The sequence below is a fragment of the Jaculus jaculus genome, chromosome 4 (genome assembly GCF_020740685.1).
Source record: "Jaculus jaculus isolate mJacJac1 chromosome 4, mJacJac1.mat.Y.cur, whole genome shotgun sequence".
NCBI lineage: Eukaryota > Metazoa > Chordata > Mammalia > Rodentia > Dipodidae > Jaculus > Jaculus jaculus.
This window is the reverse complement of record NC_059105.1, coordinates 160,926,345-160,943,267: the sequence shown is the minus strand read 5'-3', so window position 1 is coordinate 160,943,267 and position 16,923 is coordinate 160,926,345. Positions and strand designations below refer to the sequence as shown.

At 37.7% G+C, this 16,923-nt stretch overlaps 1 protein-coding gene across 10 annotated transcripts in view; it reads left to right on the top strand.

Annotated features, from left to right (window-relative positions):
- Stxbp5l (syntaxin binding protein 5L) overlaps positions 1 to 16,923 on the top strand; it is a 265,174-nt gene that overhangs the window by 52,666 nt on the left and 195,585 nt on the right. For all 10 annotated transcript variants that reach the window (XM_045147811.1, XM_045147808.1, XM_045147806.1 and 7 more), the window contains exons 4-5: positions 1,430 to 1,511; positions 7,001 to 7,101. In XM_045147811.1, coding sequence (XP_045003746.1) covers positions 1,430 to 1,511; positions 7,001 to 7,101 — 183 coding nt within the window. The remainder of the gene's footprint in view (positions 1 to 1,429; positions 1,512 to 7,000; positions 7,102 to 16,923) is intronic.

Below are 16,923 nucleotides of genomic sequence, written 5' to 3'. Positions count from 1 at the left end.
CTTACTCTCCTCCTCCCTCTGTACCTCATCCCAACTAATCCTCATCTTACTTTCATGTCTTTTCTTTTGTGATCCGCTAAGCTAAATTAGAGTTTCTTGCATAAGCATGGGCAGAAGGTTATTTACTGGAGCATGGGTATCTCACTATTGGCTACATTCTTGAAGAGCCAATAGCTCTTCTGCGTGGAGTGGAATTGCATGAGCTCCTCCCCATCAATAAAGGAATGCTGATGGCTTAATTAGTGTAGGAACCCACAGTTAATGTAAGTTCATGAGTGTAAGATCCATGTTGTGTCCAGAAGACTTCCCACCTCCCTCTTCAACAATGTTCCTTGATCCTTGAATGGGATGATTCAAATTTCCCATTAAGGCTGGTCATGTAACATTCACTTATTCTCAACACTTGTTAGTTTTTAACTCTGTCCTCTGCAAAAAGAAAGTTCTTTAATCAGGCTGAGAACAGCCCTAATCTAGGAATATAAATAAAAATATTTAGAAAGAAGTTTGACAGTCTACCTTTTTAGCAGAACAACAGTAATAGTTTTCCCCCTCTAGGCCTGTGACCTCCCTAGCCAAGGGCTTTTATCCAGGTTTACAGTATGGGACACAACTATGCTCTGTGTTGATTTTCACCAGTAAATTTCTTCCCTAGGAGGTTCCCAGGACTACGTCTGTGTAAAGTTCACTCCTGGAGATAATTGATTCTGTTCCAGGAGCTAGGATTGGCCAAAGGATTTCTGACTAGCTGCCTCTGCTGGGCTCTGGTGGGGTATACTCCTGTTTCTCAGCAGCAGCTGGAGCACTATTTGGAGTTTGTGCATTGTTTCCAGGTGTTGCTTCCAGGTTCATGGTTGGAACATTGAGGGTACAGTCCAGGGATAGCTGACCAGTGGGCTCTCTTCTATAAGATACAGCTTCCGTAGGAGTTTCCTTGGAAGAGGTTCTTAATTCTGATCTGCTAGCATCCCCCAATAATGGCAGACATGCAGTCATAATGGTATCAATGAGTCTAATAATGAGGGAAATTCACTTATTTCGGTCAATAAGCAAGTAGATCATGGAGACAGGAGAAGTAGCCGACTGAGTGATACAGTTTTCCTGTTCTCTTGTTTTCTTAATTATAATCAGATACTTGCCCAAATGTGCACCCTAAGCTGCCATCTTACCTAGAAGTCAAAGGCAGTTCTTCAGAGTATAAATTTCATCTTTGGGGAGAGCATAACTATCTGTACATTCCTTTTTCAAGCTGTTCCTAACTGAAACATCTATGCTACATAATTCACTTTACATAAAGTAAAATATTTCAACCTTTTGTTTTAAAAATACACAATTAATAAGCAAAATCTTAGTTGTTAAATAATTCAGGTTTTCCTTTACTTTTTACTTGTGCTAATGAAAATGTTAGACTCTTTGACCTTTATCATACTAGACTTGGGAGACCTGGTGTTGATTGTTATTGCCAACATGAAAGTGGTGCGGCTGTGTTGCAGCTCCAATTCTTGATCAATGAGGTAAGGAATTTTTATACTGTTTTCAGACGCTATTGTTGACTATTTAAGACCTACACACACACGAAATATTACATACTGACTATTCCTTATCCAAAATGCTTGAGACAAGGAATTTTTGAATTTTAGACTTTTTCAGTTTGGGTTATTTGCATATATATGTAATGATATATCTGGAGATGGAACCTAAGTGGAATCATGAAACTCATTTATATATTACATAAATGTTATAACACATAGTTTGAAGGTAATTTTGTATATTTTCAATACTCTTGCATTTTGAATATAACCCATCAGGAGATAATGCATAGACTTTCCATCTGTGGAAAAAAATACTAGATTTTGAAGTATTTAGGATTTCAGAGTTTTAGATTATGGTTGTCCAAACTGTAGCTGATATATTCCTTTAATATTATGATAAATTTTATGGTTCTAAATGTTTAAAAATATGTATGTATGCTCACTCACATTTATACTCCTATGTTTATCAATTTATTAAATTTACATTTATTAAAAGTAAAAGTGCTGTATGCATCACAATATTCTTTTGTAATGACCACACAGCATAGATTGTTCTTAAACCTAAAGTCATTTAATTGCTTTGCTCACCATTGAGCTTTTCTTCTATTCATGCTCTTTTACCAATTTCCATTTTGTAGTCCTGCCCAGCATCATGTTTTGCTTGTATACCAGTGAAATAATCTTTTACTTATTTACCTATAAGCTTTCATCTGTGTACACACACATCTTTTATCTATATATGTACTTATCTTTTATTTCCATATGCATTTGTTGGTTTGTATATGCATTTATATTTATGTTCCCTAGTTATTATGATAATTAGCCATCTACCTTTTTATTTTTTGTGAAACTGTGGTGAAGAGTTTTTTACAAACAAGGTATATTTATAAAGCTCAGAAAGTTTGCAGTCCTTTCATTATTTGTAGGTTACCACAGCCATCTTACTTACTCAGATTTTTAAAGTGGCTTCTACAGTTGAGTAAAGCTCTTTTATGTTAAGTTAGCCAGTGATTGCAACAATGCTTTAAAAGTTTGGGCCATGTCAAATTCTAGCACTTTGAAGACTGAATTCTCCTCCTTAGGAAAATGATTGCTTGTTTTTGCATAGCATGGCGATGTTTTCTTACAGCTTATGCATATATTTATATATATCAATATCCATACCTATATGTTCCTACAAATTTATAACTATAAACATGGGTAAAATATTTCAAAGAACTTCCTGTCTCTAATACCTAAGACAAATTTTTTGATGTATGGCAAATGACCACTGTTTGCTTTTCTTGGTTCAAACTCTTTTTTTCAAAAGGCCACAAGATCTTTCTTATTGACAAACTTACATATTTTACCTTGTAGGCACATTTGGTATAGAGTACCAAAAGAGAAATGTAGAGGAAAATATAAAACATTAAAAATTTATTATAGCAGGGCATGGTGGCGCACACCTTGAATCCCAGCACTAGGGAGGCAAAGATAGGAGGATTGCCATGAGTTCAAGGCTACCCTGAGACTACATAGTGAATTCCAGGTCAGCCTGAGCCAGAGTGAGACCCTACCTCAAAAAACGAGCAAACAAATGAAATTTATTATAATAAGTTATTACTATCTAAAGTGTCAACCTGTTGTTTCTAGCTGAGGGAATCTCAGCCTATTGCTTTCTGCATAAATTGGTAGGCATGACTTGTTTTCATGTGAGAATTGTCTTTGAGGCTCTAAGTTTGATCCTGTATTACATAATGTCATGTAACTAAGAAAAAATGAAAAGAACCTTCCTAGCACTCGGGAGGCAGAGGTAGGAGGATTGCCAAGAGTTCGAGGCCACCCTGAGGCTACATAGTGAATCTCAGATCAGCCTAAACCAGATTGAGACCCTACCTCGAATAAACAAACAACAACAACAAAAAAAAAAACACAATGCAGCATGTTCTCTGTCATATGCAAATCTTAAATCTAAATTTCAAGATTGGTATCTACACTGAAATAAGAGTCAGAAGACAGGAAGCCAGAAAAGAACTTTGAAAGAGGTAAGCTGAGGGAACTTAAAAGGGCAGGGATAATAGTTATGTAAGTAAAAAGGCAGAATACTGTGGGTTAAAGGGCTTAAATGTGGTTAGGTAAGCAGGATAGATGAGAAAGTGGTACATATTAACTAGAACTAAATTGGCCATGGAAACACCATGGGGAGACCTTTTGTGTTAGCAAATTTAAGAACAGATAATTTATTTTATTTTATTTATTTATAAGAGGGGAGAGAGAGAATGGGCATATTCAGGCCTCCAGCCACTGCAGATGAATCCCAGACACATGCATCTAAAACAGATAACGTTTAAAAAGTGATAGCATGGCATAAGGACGCTGAGGATGTGGGTAATGTTGCTGCCAGAAGCCACCAACTGTTACATGAAAACCTTCCTGCCAGGCATGGTATACCTCCCAGTGTGTTGTTGATGAGAGTGTGTTGTTGTTGGAGGCCCCTGAAAATAGTACAGGCCGTTGTCAATGATCTTGGTAGCCCAGCAGAACTAGATAGTAACCCCCTGTTGTTATGGTTGTGAAATATTGGGAAAGCAAGGTGTGACTGAGCTGTATGCTTCTTCCCTGCTCGCTGTCAGTGCTGGAAAGTGCTGTCTGGGTTGCTGAGGGAGCAGAATCATGGATCCTTCATGAATGTACACAACCAACCAGCTAGGCAAAATGCCCCCACTGGTACAATGGTGGCATGGCCATTGGAGGTAACTTAGTCAGAAGCCTATGACTGAGAAGAGCATAGACCCTAGGGCAGAAGCTATTATTGCTGTTTGGCTACCAAATTAACCTCTGAATGTTTATGCTTATTCTTACCTTTGGCCAGGGAAGCTTCCTTTTGCAGGTGGCAGTGACTACTGTGGGGTCCTACAACTAGTCAAAGTCCTGAGAACACAGTGCTAAATGAAACAACTGTACTATACCCTCTTAGCTCAGGGATAGCAGAAGAGGGAACAGAAAGAACGTAAGAGCTAGAGAACTGAGGGGAGTGCTTTGGAACAGTCTTCTATACATGAGGTGGCTGTTGCAGTCATGACCTCTCAACAGCTGTTGCCATTTGCACCAGACCTGTATGACAGTGGGCCTATCAACATTTTGACATGGATAAACAAGGGACAAGAAAAAGACATCAAAATAGAAGAGGGACTAATCATAAGGTAGAAGGGATTAGTGGAGGGGGAATGTGGGTAGGGAAATAAGAGAAGGTAGTAGGAGGGGATTATGATCAATACATTATGTATGTGCCGGAAAGTTATCAATTAAAAACGTTAAATAGAAAAAGAAATTCTGGGCTGGAGAGATGGCTTAGCAGTTAAGGTGCTTGCCTGAAAAGCCAAAGGATCTCGGTTCAATTCCCCAGGACCCACATAAGCAAGATGTGCAAGGTGGCACGTGCATCTGGAGTTCATTTGCAGTGGCTGGAGGTCCTGGTGCACCCATTCTTTCCCTCTCCCTCCCTCCTTCCCTCTCTCTCTCCCTCTTTCTCTCTCTCTCCCCCTTCTTTCTCTCTTATTCTCAAATAAATAATAAAATTCTATAAAAGGAAAAAGAAATCCTAATAACTTCTGGTTTGTATAAAGAAAGCATATATTCATTTTACAAATAAAGCAGCCCAACATATATATAAGATAAATCTTATTGAAGGATGTTAAATCATGAGTTCATGTTTAAATGCTCCTATTAATACCCTTTTGGATATGTGTATCTATTTAGGTAGGAATATTGTAAGACATTTCAAACATTTTTTTGTGGAGATGCTCTCTGGTTGTAATTTTATTTTTAATTTGAAGGGGAGAGAAAGGAAGAGAGAGAAAATTGGCTTGCCAGGGCCTCCAGCCACTGTAGTTGAACTCCAGATGCACGTGCCCTCTTGTGCGCATGTGTGGGATTGCATGCTTGCATCACTGCATCTGGCTTATGTGGTACCTGGAATCAAACATGAGTCCCCTTAGGCTTTGCAGACAAGTGCCTTAACCACTAAGCCGTCTGTCCAACTCTCTGATTGTAATTTTTAATAAAGATATTCCTCTCTCAGACTGAAATCCAAGATAGACAATAGAAATCAAAAGATAATAGGGTACAGACTCTTTCGGGGTTAGGAACTATTTTAGAAAGACATTTAGATTCCTATCTTCTCTATTCTAACTCCCAAGGAAGAAATAACTGCTGGAAAATTTAACATACTTTTCATAGTGCAATAATTTCATCATAAAAGGAGAATCATTTATGTATACAATTTATATTGTAAACTATGAAAGATTACTTTGTAAGAAAGTGCTTTGGCAAATACATAAAGTAGTTTAGGTATCTCAAAAGTACCATATTTCTGCTATATAACTTGTATTCTAATGGAGTGCTTGCCTTGCATGTGAGAAGCACATAGAATAGTCAGTACTCTAGAGTACCTTTAATGTGACATTTGCAGCTAGGAGAGTATTATCATAGTAAAAGTTCTGACATATTAAAATGGCCTTTTTTAACCCAGAGAAACAGTGTAAACATACTTAAAAAGTTGTATGTGGCAGCTAGTTATCTGTCCAAATACTTTCCACTATATTAAGAGGTAGATCACATTCTGTTGTATTGGATGTGAGATTCATTTGTAATTGTGGTGTAGGATACACAGAATCTTGGTGTTTTTATAGTTATACTATGAATTTGAGGTAGAGAAATATTTTATTGTTGATAGTTTTTTTAAAAATTATTTATTTATTTATTTATTTGAGAGCAACAGACACAGAGAGAAAGGCAGATAGAGGGAGAGAGAGAGAATGGGCGCGCCAGGGCTTCCAGCCTCTGCAAACGAACTCCAGACGCATGCGCCCCCTTGTGCATCTGGCTAACGTGGGACCTGGGGAACCGAGCCTCGAACCGGGGTCCTTAGGCTTCACAGGCAAGCACTTAACCGCTAAGCCATCTCTCCAGCCCTATTGTTGATAGTTTTATACTTCCTAAAACTTCTTGGATTTTATGAATCAAATTAAATTATAAGTATACTTTTAAGGAAGAATATATACTTTTGAGGGACATAGAAAATTGTTGTAAAGGAGAATTTTTATACAACCTGTATTTGATTTATAAATTTTTAAAAATAATGTTGGATAAACATTTTGTAATGCTATATTGTAGATATAAAATCTTTAAGCTCATTTTTAATAAAGAAAATTTAGGAAGTCTTTAGTAGTTATTATAAGGCTATGTTAATAATTCCTTTCTACTAGCAAATGGGTATTTCTTGAACTAAACATCCTGACCATCCATATGTCATTTACCTTGCATTCTCAACATTTTTAACCTTTCTAACAGAAGCATATGCAGGTGTCTTTTGTTGTATTTGTAGGTTGCATAATCCTTGGAATAATGTATTATTCAGTGAATTTGTTTTCTTTTCCTGCTTTCTATAATTAGTTAAGCCTTAAGACTTAATTTGTCATGTTTTGTTACAGGGTGCTTTGGTTAGTGCAAGTACAGATGATACCCTTCACTTGTGGAACCTTAGACAAAAAAGGCCAGCTATTCTTCATTCACTCAAATTTAATCGAGAACGGTAAGAGCATGCATGTTAAGTAATTGTTAATGCATAACAAATTCTTGAGCAAGGTTAACAGCTTAACAGATGTTTTCTTAGTAACATAAATTTCAATAGCATAAAATAATTTCATGTTTTTTGTTGTCAGATTCTTTTTATAGAAAATACTTAGTTTGAATAGTTACAGTCACCCACAAAAATTGAAAACGCCTTTTGTTCTCCTAGCTATAGACCAGAACATCAGCAATCATATACTTGTTTCCCTGAGATATGGCACTTAAAGCCCAGACCTAAACTTTAAAGCTCAAGTAAAAGCAAATTCATTCCATATCTTTTGATTATGATAGTCATCTACATTTATAGTAACTTTTGCCTAAATACATTTTTACAGTAAAAAAGTACTGAACAGAAGTTTTAGATGTTCAAAATATGTCAGTTCTAAATGTTGAGAAACAGTAAACCTCCAAATTTAACATTGTCAAAGATGATAATTTGACCAGAATTCATATCATCTCATTTTAATGTTTATTTTTTTTTAAGGCAAGTTCAGTAGACTGCCTTTTTCTTTTTTGAGACTGCCTTTTTTTTGAGGGGGGTACAGAATTGGCATGCCAGGGCCTCTAGCCACTGCAATTGAACTCCATATGCATGTTCCCCCCTGTGCATATGTGCGATATTGCATGTTTGCGTCACTGTGCACCTGGCTTAGGTGGGATCTGGAGAGTAGAACATGAGCCTTAGGCTTCATAGGCGAGTGCCTGAACTGTTAAGCCATCTCTCCAGCCCCAGATCCTCACATTTTAGAATGGTGAAAAGAAGAAATTATTTGAATGCCAATGGGAAATGTAGTTAGACTTCACTTATAAATTATATTACATTTTAGAAATTATAATGTTGATTCAGTTAGACTTAGAACATATGCACATTCGTTTATCTAATAATAATCCTAGATATGAAATAAAATTTGCAGTGTTCTTGTGGTGGTTTTAACTAGGTGTCCCTCATAAACTCATGTGTTCTGAATGCTTGTTCCAAACCTGGTGGCAGTTTGGGAGATGGAGCCTTGCTGGAGGAGTGTGTGTGTTGTTGGGGGCTTGCTTGAAGAAGTAATAGCCAGCTCCCCTTGCCAAAATTTGATTTACTTTAATGCTGCTATGTTCCAACTGCCATGGCAAAGGTGATGTCTAGCTTGTGCTCATGCTGTGCTTTCCCCTGCCCTCATGAAGCTTTCCCTTGAGACTTTAAGCCAAAATAAAATACTTCCTTTCATCAGCTGCTTTTGGTTAAGTGCTTTGCCCCAGAAACAAGAAGATAACTAAAATAGTACTGTAACTGTGTAAAATAATCTTATTACCTGGGATGGAATCAGGCTCTACTGTGTACAGAAAGGCACATCATAGGAAAATTTGATGTTAATGACAGGAAGAGTAACTTCTGAGAAGTAAATTTACACAGATTGGCAAACCTAATCATTCAAATGAAGAAAGGTGAGCAATTACTGTTAATTGACCTAGGACCCAAAATAGTGCATATTTTAGTTTATTGAATGATAATGGACTGAACTTAATGCAATATACCTGTTTTTATAAGTATGAGGAAATAGGATGGCAGCTCTGTAGATATAATTCATTATACTTACAGATTTTTCTTCTCACATATTCTAAGTAATTAAATATTCTAAGTAATATTCATGAGATTACATCTCAATATTTTAAATTTTGTTTATTTGAGAGTGACAGAGAGAGAGAGAATGAGTATGCCAGGGCCTCCAGCCACTGCAGATGAACTCCAGATGCATGTGCCACCTTGTGCATCTGGTTTACGTGGGTCTTGGAATCGAGCCTCAAACCAGGGTCCTTAGTTTTCTTTTATTTTTTAAATTTTTGTTTTTTCAATGTAGGGTCTCACTCTGGCCCAGGCTGACCTGGAATTAACTATGTAGTCTCAGGGTGGCCTTGAACTCACGGTGATCCTCCTACCTCTGCCTCCCAAGTGCTGGGATTAAAGGCATGTGACACCACGCCTGGCTGGGTCCTCAGTTTTCATAGGCAAGCACTTAACTGATAAGCCACTTCTCCAGCCCTTATCTCAATATTTAAGATTCAACATCAAAGGAAAATTTGTTATAGCTAGTGTTTTAACAAGGTAGGGAACATATATTTTAGAAAATTGCTAAAACTAGATAAAACAGATTTCTGCTGCTTTATTAATTTTTTTAGACCAGTAGTTTAGTGAGTATATTGCAAAGTAGCAAGGTATAAATAGTATCTAGAATACTGTCTGCTATATTACTTGAAATTTAAAATAAGTAATATAGCAGAAATTTTAAAATATTGAAAAATTTTAAAATCAGTCCAGAGTTGGTACCTTTTCTTTCCACTAAGAATACTGCCTAGTTAGATTTCCGTGCTGATTTACTTATTATCCCCTGGTAAGATTTCTCTATTTTGTTTTAATACCTTGAGTAGTTCTGACACTATACTTTTGGGTAGATGGATAGAGTATTTTCCCTCCCTCACAATTTAAATATTGAAGGGAATGTTTCTGGTACCTTTTATGACCATTTAAAAAAATATATACTTGGTTTTATATTCAAAATATAAAAGGATACATGTAGAAACAGACTTATTTTTGCTTTTTATTTTTGCTCCTGTATTCTTAATCCTTGTCAGCAGAGGCAAACATTATTATCAATTTTAGTCTTACCAGAGAGTCATCACTAACTAATTGACAACACCAATGACATTTTTGATGAGTGAATCTAGAAATATGCTATATCTCTCTTATTTACTTGAGGTCATCTTTGATTTCTATATGCAACACATATTTTTTTATAGAGGTCTCCCACATTTTTATTAGGTAGAGTCTTAAATCTATGATACTTTTAATGCTATGGTGAATAATATTTTTTAAATATTTTCTAATTAGCTTTTGTTAGACTATAGAAATAAAGTTGATTTTGTACACTAACATACTTAAAACATTGCCTAAATTAATAATTCAAATAAGTTATGTGTTATATACATGATCATATCATCTTCAATGACATGAGCTTCAAACTTACTATAATTTCTTTTGATACTTTATTGGCTTGGTTTGGCCTTGTATTAACTATCTGTTGCTATATAACAATATACTCAAGACTTAGTGGCTTAAAACAATCCATTTTTCATCTCACAGTTTAGTGAGTCAGGAGATTAGGCCGGGTTTGAAGGACTTTCTCTCAGTGTGGGAGGTGCTTCCAATAGGAGACTTAGTAGAAAAAAAGTTTAAGTCCTAAGCAAATTATATGTGCATGCCTTTGCTCATTCCAAATGAGAGGGTCTGTACCTGCTGTTGCCATCCTTCCTTGACAGTACCCAGCTTCTTTGGATGTTCAGTGTGGACTCATCACCATTGGTGCCTCCATAACTTCTAGTTGGACAACTGCTGAGTTGTCCAACTTCTTGGTCTGAGGAACTGGTTCTCTGCTTCTCTAACATGCATTTTCCCATTATTGTATTACCCAACCACTATGTAAGACAATCTAATAACTTCCTTTTAACTCTCTTTCTCTTTCATTTGGTTCTGTTTCTCTATAAAACCTTGCCTATCAGCCATTATTATATTATCCAACCACTATGTAAGCCAATCTAGTAAACCCGTGTGGTGGTTTGATTCAGGTGTCCCCCATAAACTTATATATTCTGAATGCTAGGTCCTCAGCTAGTGGCAGTTTGGAAACGGAAGCCTCCTAGAGGCAGTATTGTCGGTGGTGAGTTTATGAATGTTATAGCTTGCTTCCCCTTGCCAGTGTTTGGCACACTCCCTTGTTGCTTTTGTCCAGCTTATATTGGCCAGGAGGTGATGTCTACCCTCTGCTCATGCCATCAGTTTCCCCTACCATCATGGAGTTTCTCCTGAAGTCTGTAAGCCAAAATAAACCCTTTCCCTCCCACAAGCTGCTTTTGGTTGGGTATATTCTGCCAGCAATGTGAACCTGACTGAAACAGTAGAATTGGTGCCAGAAGTGGAGACATTGCTGTTAGAAACCTGACTGTGTGACTTTTGACCTTTTGGAACTGATTTTTGTGAGTAAAGTGGGAGGATTTGAAATCGTAGCCTAAGAGATACCTTGCAGTGCTGTAAGTATAGCTTGATGGACTATTCTGGTCAGAGTTGAAAGACCTGAATGCAGTAAGAATTATGGACTATGAGGTTTGGCTTATGAGGGTTAGAAAGAACTTTGCCTGGACTGGGCTAGAAGCTGTTTATGTGAGAGCCTTGCTATTATGCCCATAGTCTGAGAACTTGTGCAGGGTTACATTGCATCGAAATGGACTGGTGAGAGTAGAAGGATATGGCACAGAAATGAAAACTTTGGGCTGAAACTTCTGTCCATTCAGCTGCAGCTTTGAAAGATTACAACCATTGATATTGGGCCAGCTGATCTGCATTGGAGCAATGGGAAGAATGCAGTTTTTTGAAGGAGCCTAAATGCCAAAGTCATGTCCTGGTCTTCAAAGTCTGCTTTATTGCCCTGCTGGATTAATAAGTTGGTAGCTCACCTGGTATTATGGAGTATAACGACTGCAGGAAAGAGAGGTCTATTGAGTTTGCAACACAGTTTTGTATTTCGTAAATGGCCATGGGCAATGTGAAGCAGGCTTGTTGAATTACCTGCATGGAGATGCAATGGAGCCATGAGGATGAACCATGGGTTGCAGTAGAGGCCCCGTGGAGATGCCAGGGCTGTGGGATGACTGCCAAGGAGAGCTGCCAGCACCAAGTGAAGTTTTCTGGCACTGTGAGTAGCCTAGCTGGAGAGGCAGAATTGGAAACCCAGAGACTCGTCACTGGCTGGAATTGACATGAAGACTCGTTACTGGTTAGAGTTGGACTTATTATACCTACAGAGTTCTATGTTTGCCCTGTTTAAATCTTTTATTGGTTGAATATTTCTTTGTTATGCCCAATGTAATCTTTTGTAGTGTGAATGTTTATTCTGGCCATTATGGGTTTTTTTTTTTTTTTTTTTTTTTTTGTATTGCAGCTCAGTTAAAAGAACTTGGACTATTGGGATGTTTGAATATCACTGCAATTGACAAGAACTATGAGGACTTTTAAAGTTGGATGAATGCATTGCATTTTACATCATGTATGGTTATCAGTTTATGGGAGCCGGGGGTGGAATATGGTGGCTTGATTCAGGTGTCCTCCATAAACTTATGTGTTCTGAATGCTAGGTCCTCACCTAGTGGCAATTTGGGTATTAAAGACTCCCACCATCATGGAGCTTCCCCTCAGTCTTTAAGCCAAAATAACCCCCTTTTTTTTTCTCACACAAGCTACTATTGGTTGGGTGTTATCTGCCAGCAATGTGAACCTGACTACAACAGTCCCTTTTAAATTCATTCTCTCTCTCTCTCTCCCTCCCTCTCCCTCTCTCTCTTTCTCTCTGTCCTATTCCTCTAGAGTACCTTCCCTAATAGCCATTAGGACTATTGTCTTATCTGAGACTTAGCTAGGAAGATTCCTTTTTAATCTTACTTTGTTGTTCATACTACATAGTTCTCATCTTGAAAATTGTTGGAAGCCTTCAGCTTCTTTCTGGCTGTTTCCCAAAGGCTTTGCTGGGGTTGGTCATGTGGCCCTCTATAGCAAGTCAGGTCACACAAGGCAGCTTTCTTCTTCAAAACCAGTAAACTATAAAGAGTCTTTCTAATTGGTATATATCATTATGAAAAGTAACTTAATCATGGATATAACATGCCATGCCTTTGACATAATCTGTTGCAGTCACAGGTCCTGTGTACATACAAGGGCTAGGAAACTAACAGCTGGAACTGAGATGGAAACAAGATCACTGCCAGCTAGTTGTATGTGTAAGAATAGACAGACAGAGTGAGAGATTACGTAAAGAGATATAGAGATCAAAGAACAAGTACCTTACTATAGGAAAGAGGACCAGAAAAAGAGAGAGAGAATGGCATATGATGGCTTTTAATGTCCTTAGGGCCTGGTAGCTTTCCCAGTTGAGGGAGGAACCTTGAGTGATGTGGCTTTTCTCATGGACTTGTGGTAGGGGAAGGGAGTGGGGATGAGTAGAGCCTAAGACTCTTGACAGTACCCACTGGTGCAATAGTGGTATATATCTTACTGGGGTAATCAGCTGCATTCTGACTGGATATGAGGAAAGGCAGTGGGAAGGAATTCATGCCTTGTACTGAGAATTGGCTTAAAAGGTCATAAGCCTTAGAGGGAAACTTCTACTGTTGTTTGGCTAAAAGGAGAGATTATATCTATCAGAATGTCTTTTAAATATGTTTATGTCCTTTGATCAATGCTGCTCTCACTCTTGGTTAGAGAACCTGCTTTGTACAGATGCCAAAAAATTACCAGGGAGCCCCAAAGCCCATCAAAATGACAAGAAATGGAGCTGGAGAAATGGCTTAGAGGTTAGCAAAGCCAAAGGACTCAGGTTCAATTCCTTAGGATCCACATAAGCCAGATGTACAAGGTGGTGTATGTATCTGGAGGCCCTGTCATGCCCAATTCTCTATCTACCTCTTCTTTCTAAAATAAATAAATAAAAATTAAATTTAAAAAAATGACAAAGTACTTAACACTATCATATCCAGCAGAATCCAGGAAGCATTACAGAGGAAGTGGTATATCAAATATGAGTGCTGCTCTCACTGCTAGCTAGAGTACCTTTTTTAATAGGCAATGAGGAGATTCAAAATTCATCAAAACAGAAAATAAGAGTATGCTGAGAGTTTACCACTACAGGAGACTTGTAACACACCTCCCAAGGCTCAGGGAAATTGCAGAAGAGGGGGCAGAAAGAGCCACAGTGCGCTGTGAGGCATAAGAACAGACTGGTGCATTCAAACTCAGCAGTGATTACTGATAACCCAATGAGGAAGGGCTTGAGTGAATTGGGGGTAGGTAAGAGTAGACAAAAGCAGATTAACATGATGGGAATATGACCAGTTTGCAACATGTTCTAATGTTAAAGTTCACAGCAAAATTATGCTTTGAAAATCATACTAAGTATCTGAGTTATTGCTGCAATAAGAGTATGATGGACCATTGTGGTGAGAGTTTCGGGACCTAAGTGCAAAGAGAACTATGGACTGTTGAGGCTCAGCTCATGAGGGGATAAAAGAACTTTGTTAGAACTGGGCTAGAAGCAGTTTGTGTTAGAGGCTTGCTGTATTCTGCCTGTGTTTTGAGAACTTGAGAAAATTGATTTTGTAATAGATTGGCATATTCAGCAGAGGAAAATAAAGAGCAGAGGAATAAGAAAGATGTAAATTTGGCCAATGGAAAAAAATGAAAATTTTGGTATAGAGACTTCAGTCCAGTTCAGTTGGCAATGGTTTGAGAGATTACCACCATTGAGACTGGGTCATATGTTCTGCATTGGGACAGTAGGGGAATGCTGACTCTTTCAGAAGGACGAGGCCTGATTGAAAATGCTGAAAATAATGTTACAGACAATGTTCCTGTTGAACATAGATGCAGCAAGTCTTAATAACATACCTGCAGACAAAACTCATAAAGATCAGCTGTTTTAATAAAGATGGCTTTATTCCAGAGATGGATGGATGGTTCAACATGTCAAGCAATAAATGTAATATGTTACATAACTAAACTTAGGGTTGGAAGTTATATGATCATCACTATGCACAAAAGACTTTCAGACAGAATTCAATATCCCCTCATGGTAAAAGTTCTAAAAAAAACCTGGGAATAGACAGAACCATAGTTCAGCATTAGTCTATATACAACAAACCTACAACCAATGTTACATTACATGGGGAAACCCAAAGAATTTCCATTCAAATAAGAAGATAAGAGTGTTAATTTTCATCATTCTAATTTAATATGGTGTTGAAAGTCTTAGTTATGGCAATAAGAAGCAAGTTAAAAGGATACAAATAGGAAAGGAAAAAGTCAAAATATCTTTATTTACAAGTGCTATAATTTATACATAGGCCTGAACTAGAAGGACTATGTATAAGGTGAAGACTCCACCAGAAAACTCTTAGAACTGATAAACACTTTAAGCAAAATGACAGGTTACAAAATAAACACATAAAAATCTGTAGCCTTGTACCAGTAACAAACAAGCTACAGAAGAAATCATGGAAACATCTCTATTTACAATTGCCTCAAAAATAAAAAAAGATAAACCTAACCAAGGAAGATAATGGCCTCTATAACGAAAACTTTAAAACACTAAATATAGAAATTGCAGAATAGATTAGAACATGGAAAGATGCTTGCTTATGGATTGGAAGAATTAATATAGTGAAAATGATAATCTTACCACAAGAAATTTTTTTTAAATTTAATTTATTAGTTTTCTTTTCAGTAAATACAGGCAGTTTGGTACCATTTTTTAGGCTCATCTGTGATCTACCCCCTCCCATTGGACCCTCCTTGTTGATGAAAATGGGTCGTGCATTCTGGAGTTAGCCCCCAGTTATTGGTATAATAAATGTCTCTGCAAATCATGACCCAACATGTGACTCTGACATTCTTTCTGCCCCCTCTTCTGCAAAATTTCCCTGAGCCATGTTGGGTTCATTTTTGGTCTGCTTCAGTGCTGAGGTGTTGGGGGCCTCTGAGGCTCTGGCTCTCTGATTTGGTAGGAGTTGATTTTTCTCTGCGTTGGTCTCCTTCCCCTTTGTGCTGGTATCCGGTTCACAGGAAAACATCACCCTTGCTTGTTTCGCCAGTTGTTCTTAGTTTCAGTTGGGCCCCTTTTGAGGTATGTTGGGGCAGCTCTCTTCTTAGGCTCTGCATCTATCTGCAAAAGAGAAGCAGATTCTTCAACAGAGAGTAAGTTAGCACCCGGAGAATTGAGATAACACTTACTTTTTTGATAGACAGTTTGATAGGTGTAGGCCCTCTTATACCCCGTGATTGATGGTAGCTTGATATTGTAGAGTGGGCTTGTGTTTGGGTATGGTTCTGACTTGTTTCCCAGCTCCAGCTATGGGTCTAGTACCACTGAGTGGATCAGTTGGCCAATTCAAGAGCAATTGGTTCCTCACCATGGCTGTGTACCACTATTGCACTTGTGTGGGCATCACATCAGGTTATTTGTTGCTAATTAGGTTAAACAATGCGTTGCTTGGACAGATCTTGGTCATTTCCCCCAGTCGCCTATGTAGCACTTTCTGGCACTAGACATGCTGACTGTCTGGGGACTGACTCTCTCCTGGCTTCCAGCCATGTCATTGCATTTTACGCGTCAGCTGCATATAGAGTCTTCAGCAATAGGGTCTTAACACTGGCCTTTGACCACAAGAAGTTTACAAATTCAATGCCATGCCTATTAAAATTCCAATGTCATGTTTTTAAGAAATGGAGAAAAGATCTCAAAATTCATTTTGAGGTACAAAAAGACCTTGGATAATCAAAGAAATCCTGAAGTAAGTGTGTGTATGGTGGAGGCTGAGAAATGCAGTAGGAGATATCTCCATACCTGATGTCCAGCTGTATTTCAGAGCCGTGGTAACAAAAGAAGCATGGTAGTAGGATAAAAACAAACAGGTAGATAATGCAACAGGATGAAAGACTCTGACGTTAACCTGTGCAACTATAGCTACCTATTTTTTTTTTTTTTTTTGACAAAATGCCAAAAATACTCTTTGGAGAAAAGAGTCTTTTAAACAAATGGTTCTGGGAAAACTCTTATCCACACACAGAAAAATGAAACTAGATTTTTATCTCTCATCCTACACAAAAAGTAAACTCCAAATCAATGAAAATCTTTAATGTGAGACTTGAAATTCTGAAAATACTACAGGTAAAACTTCATGATGTAAGAATGAGTAGAACGTT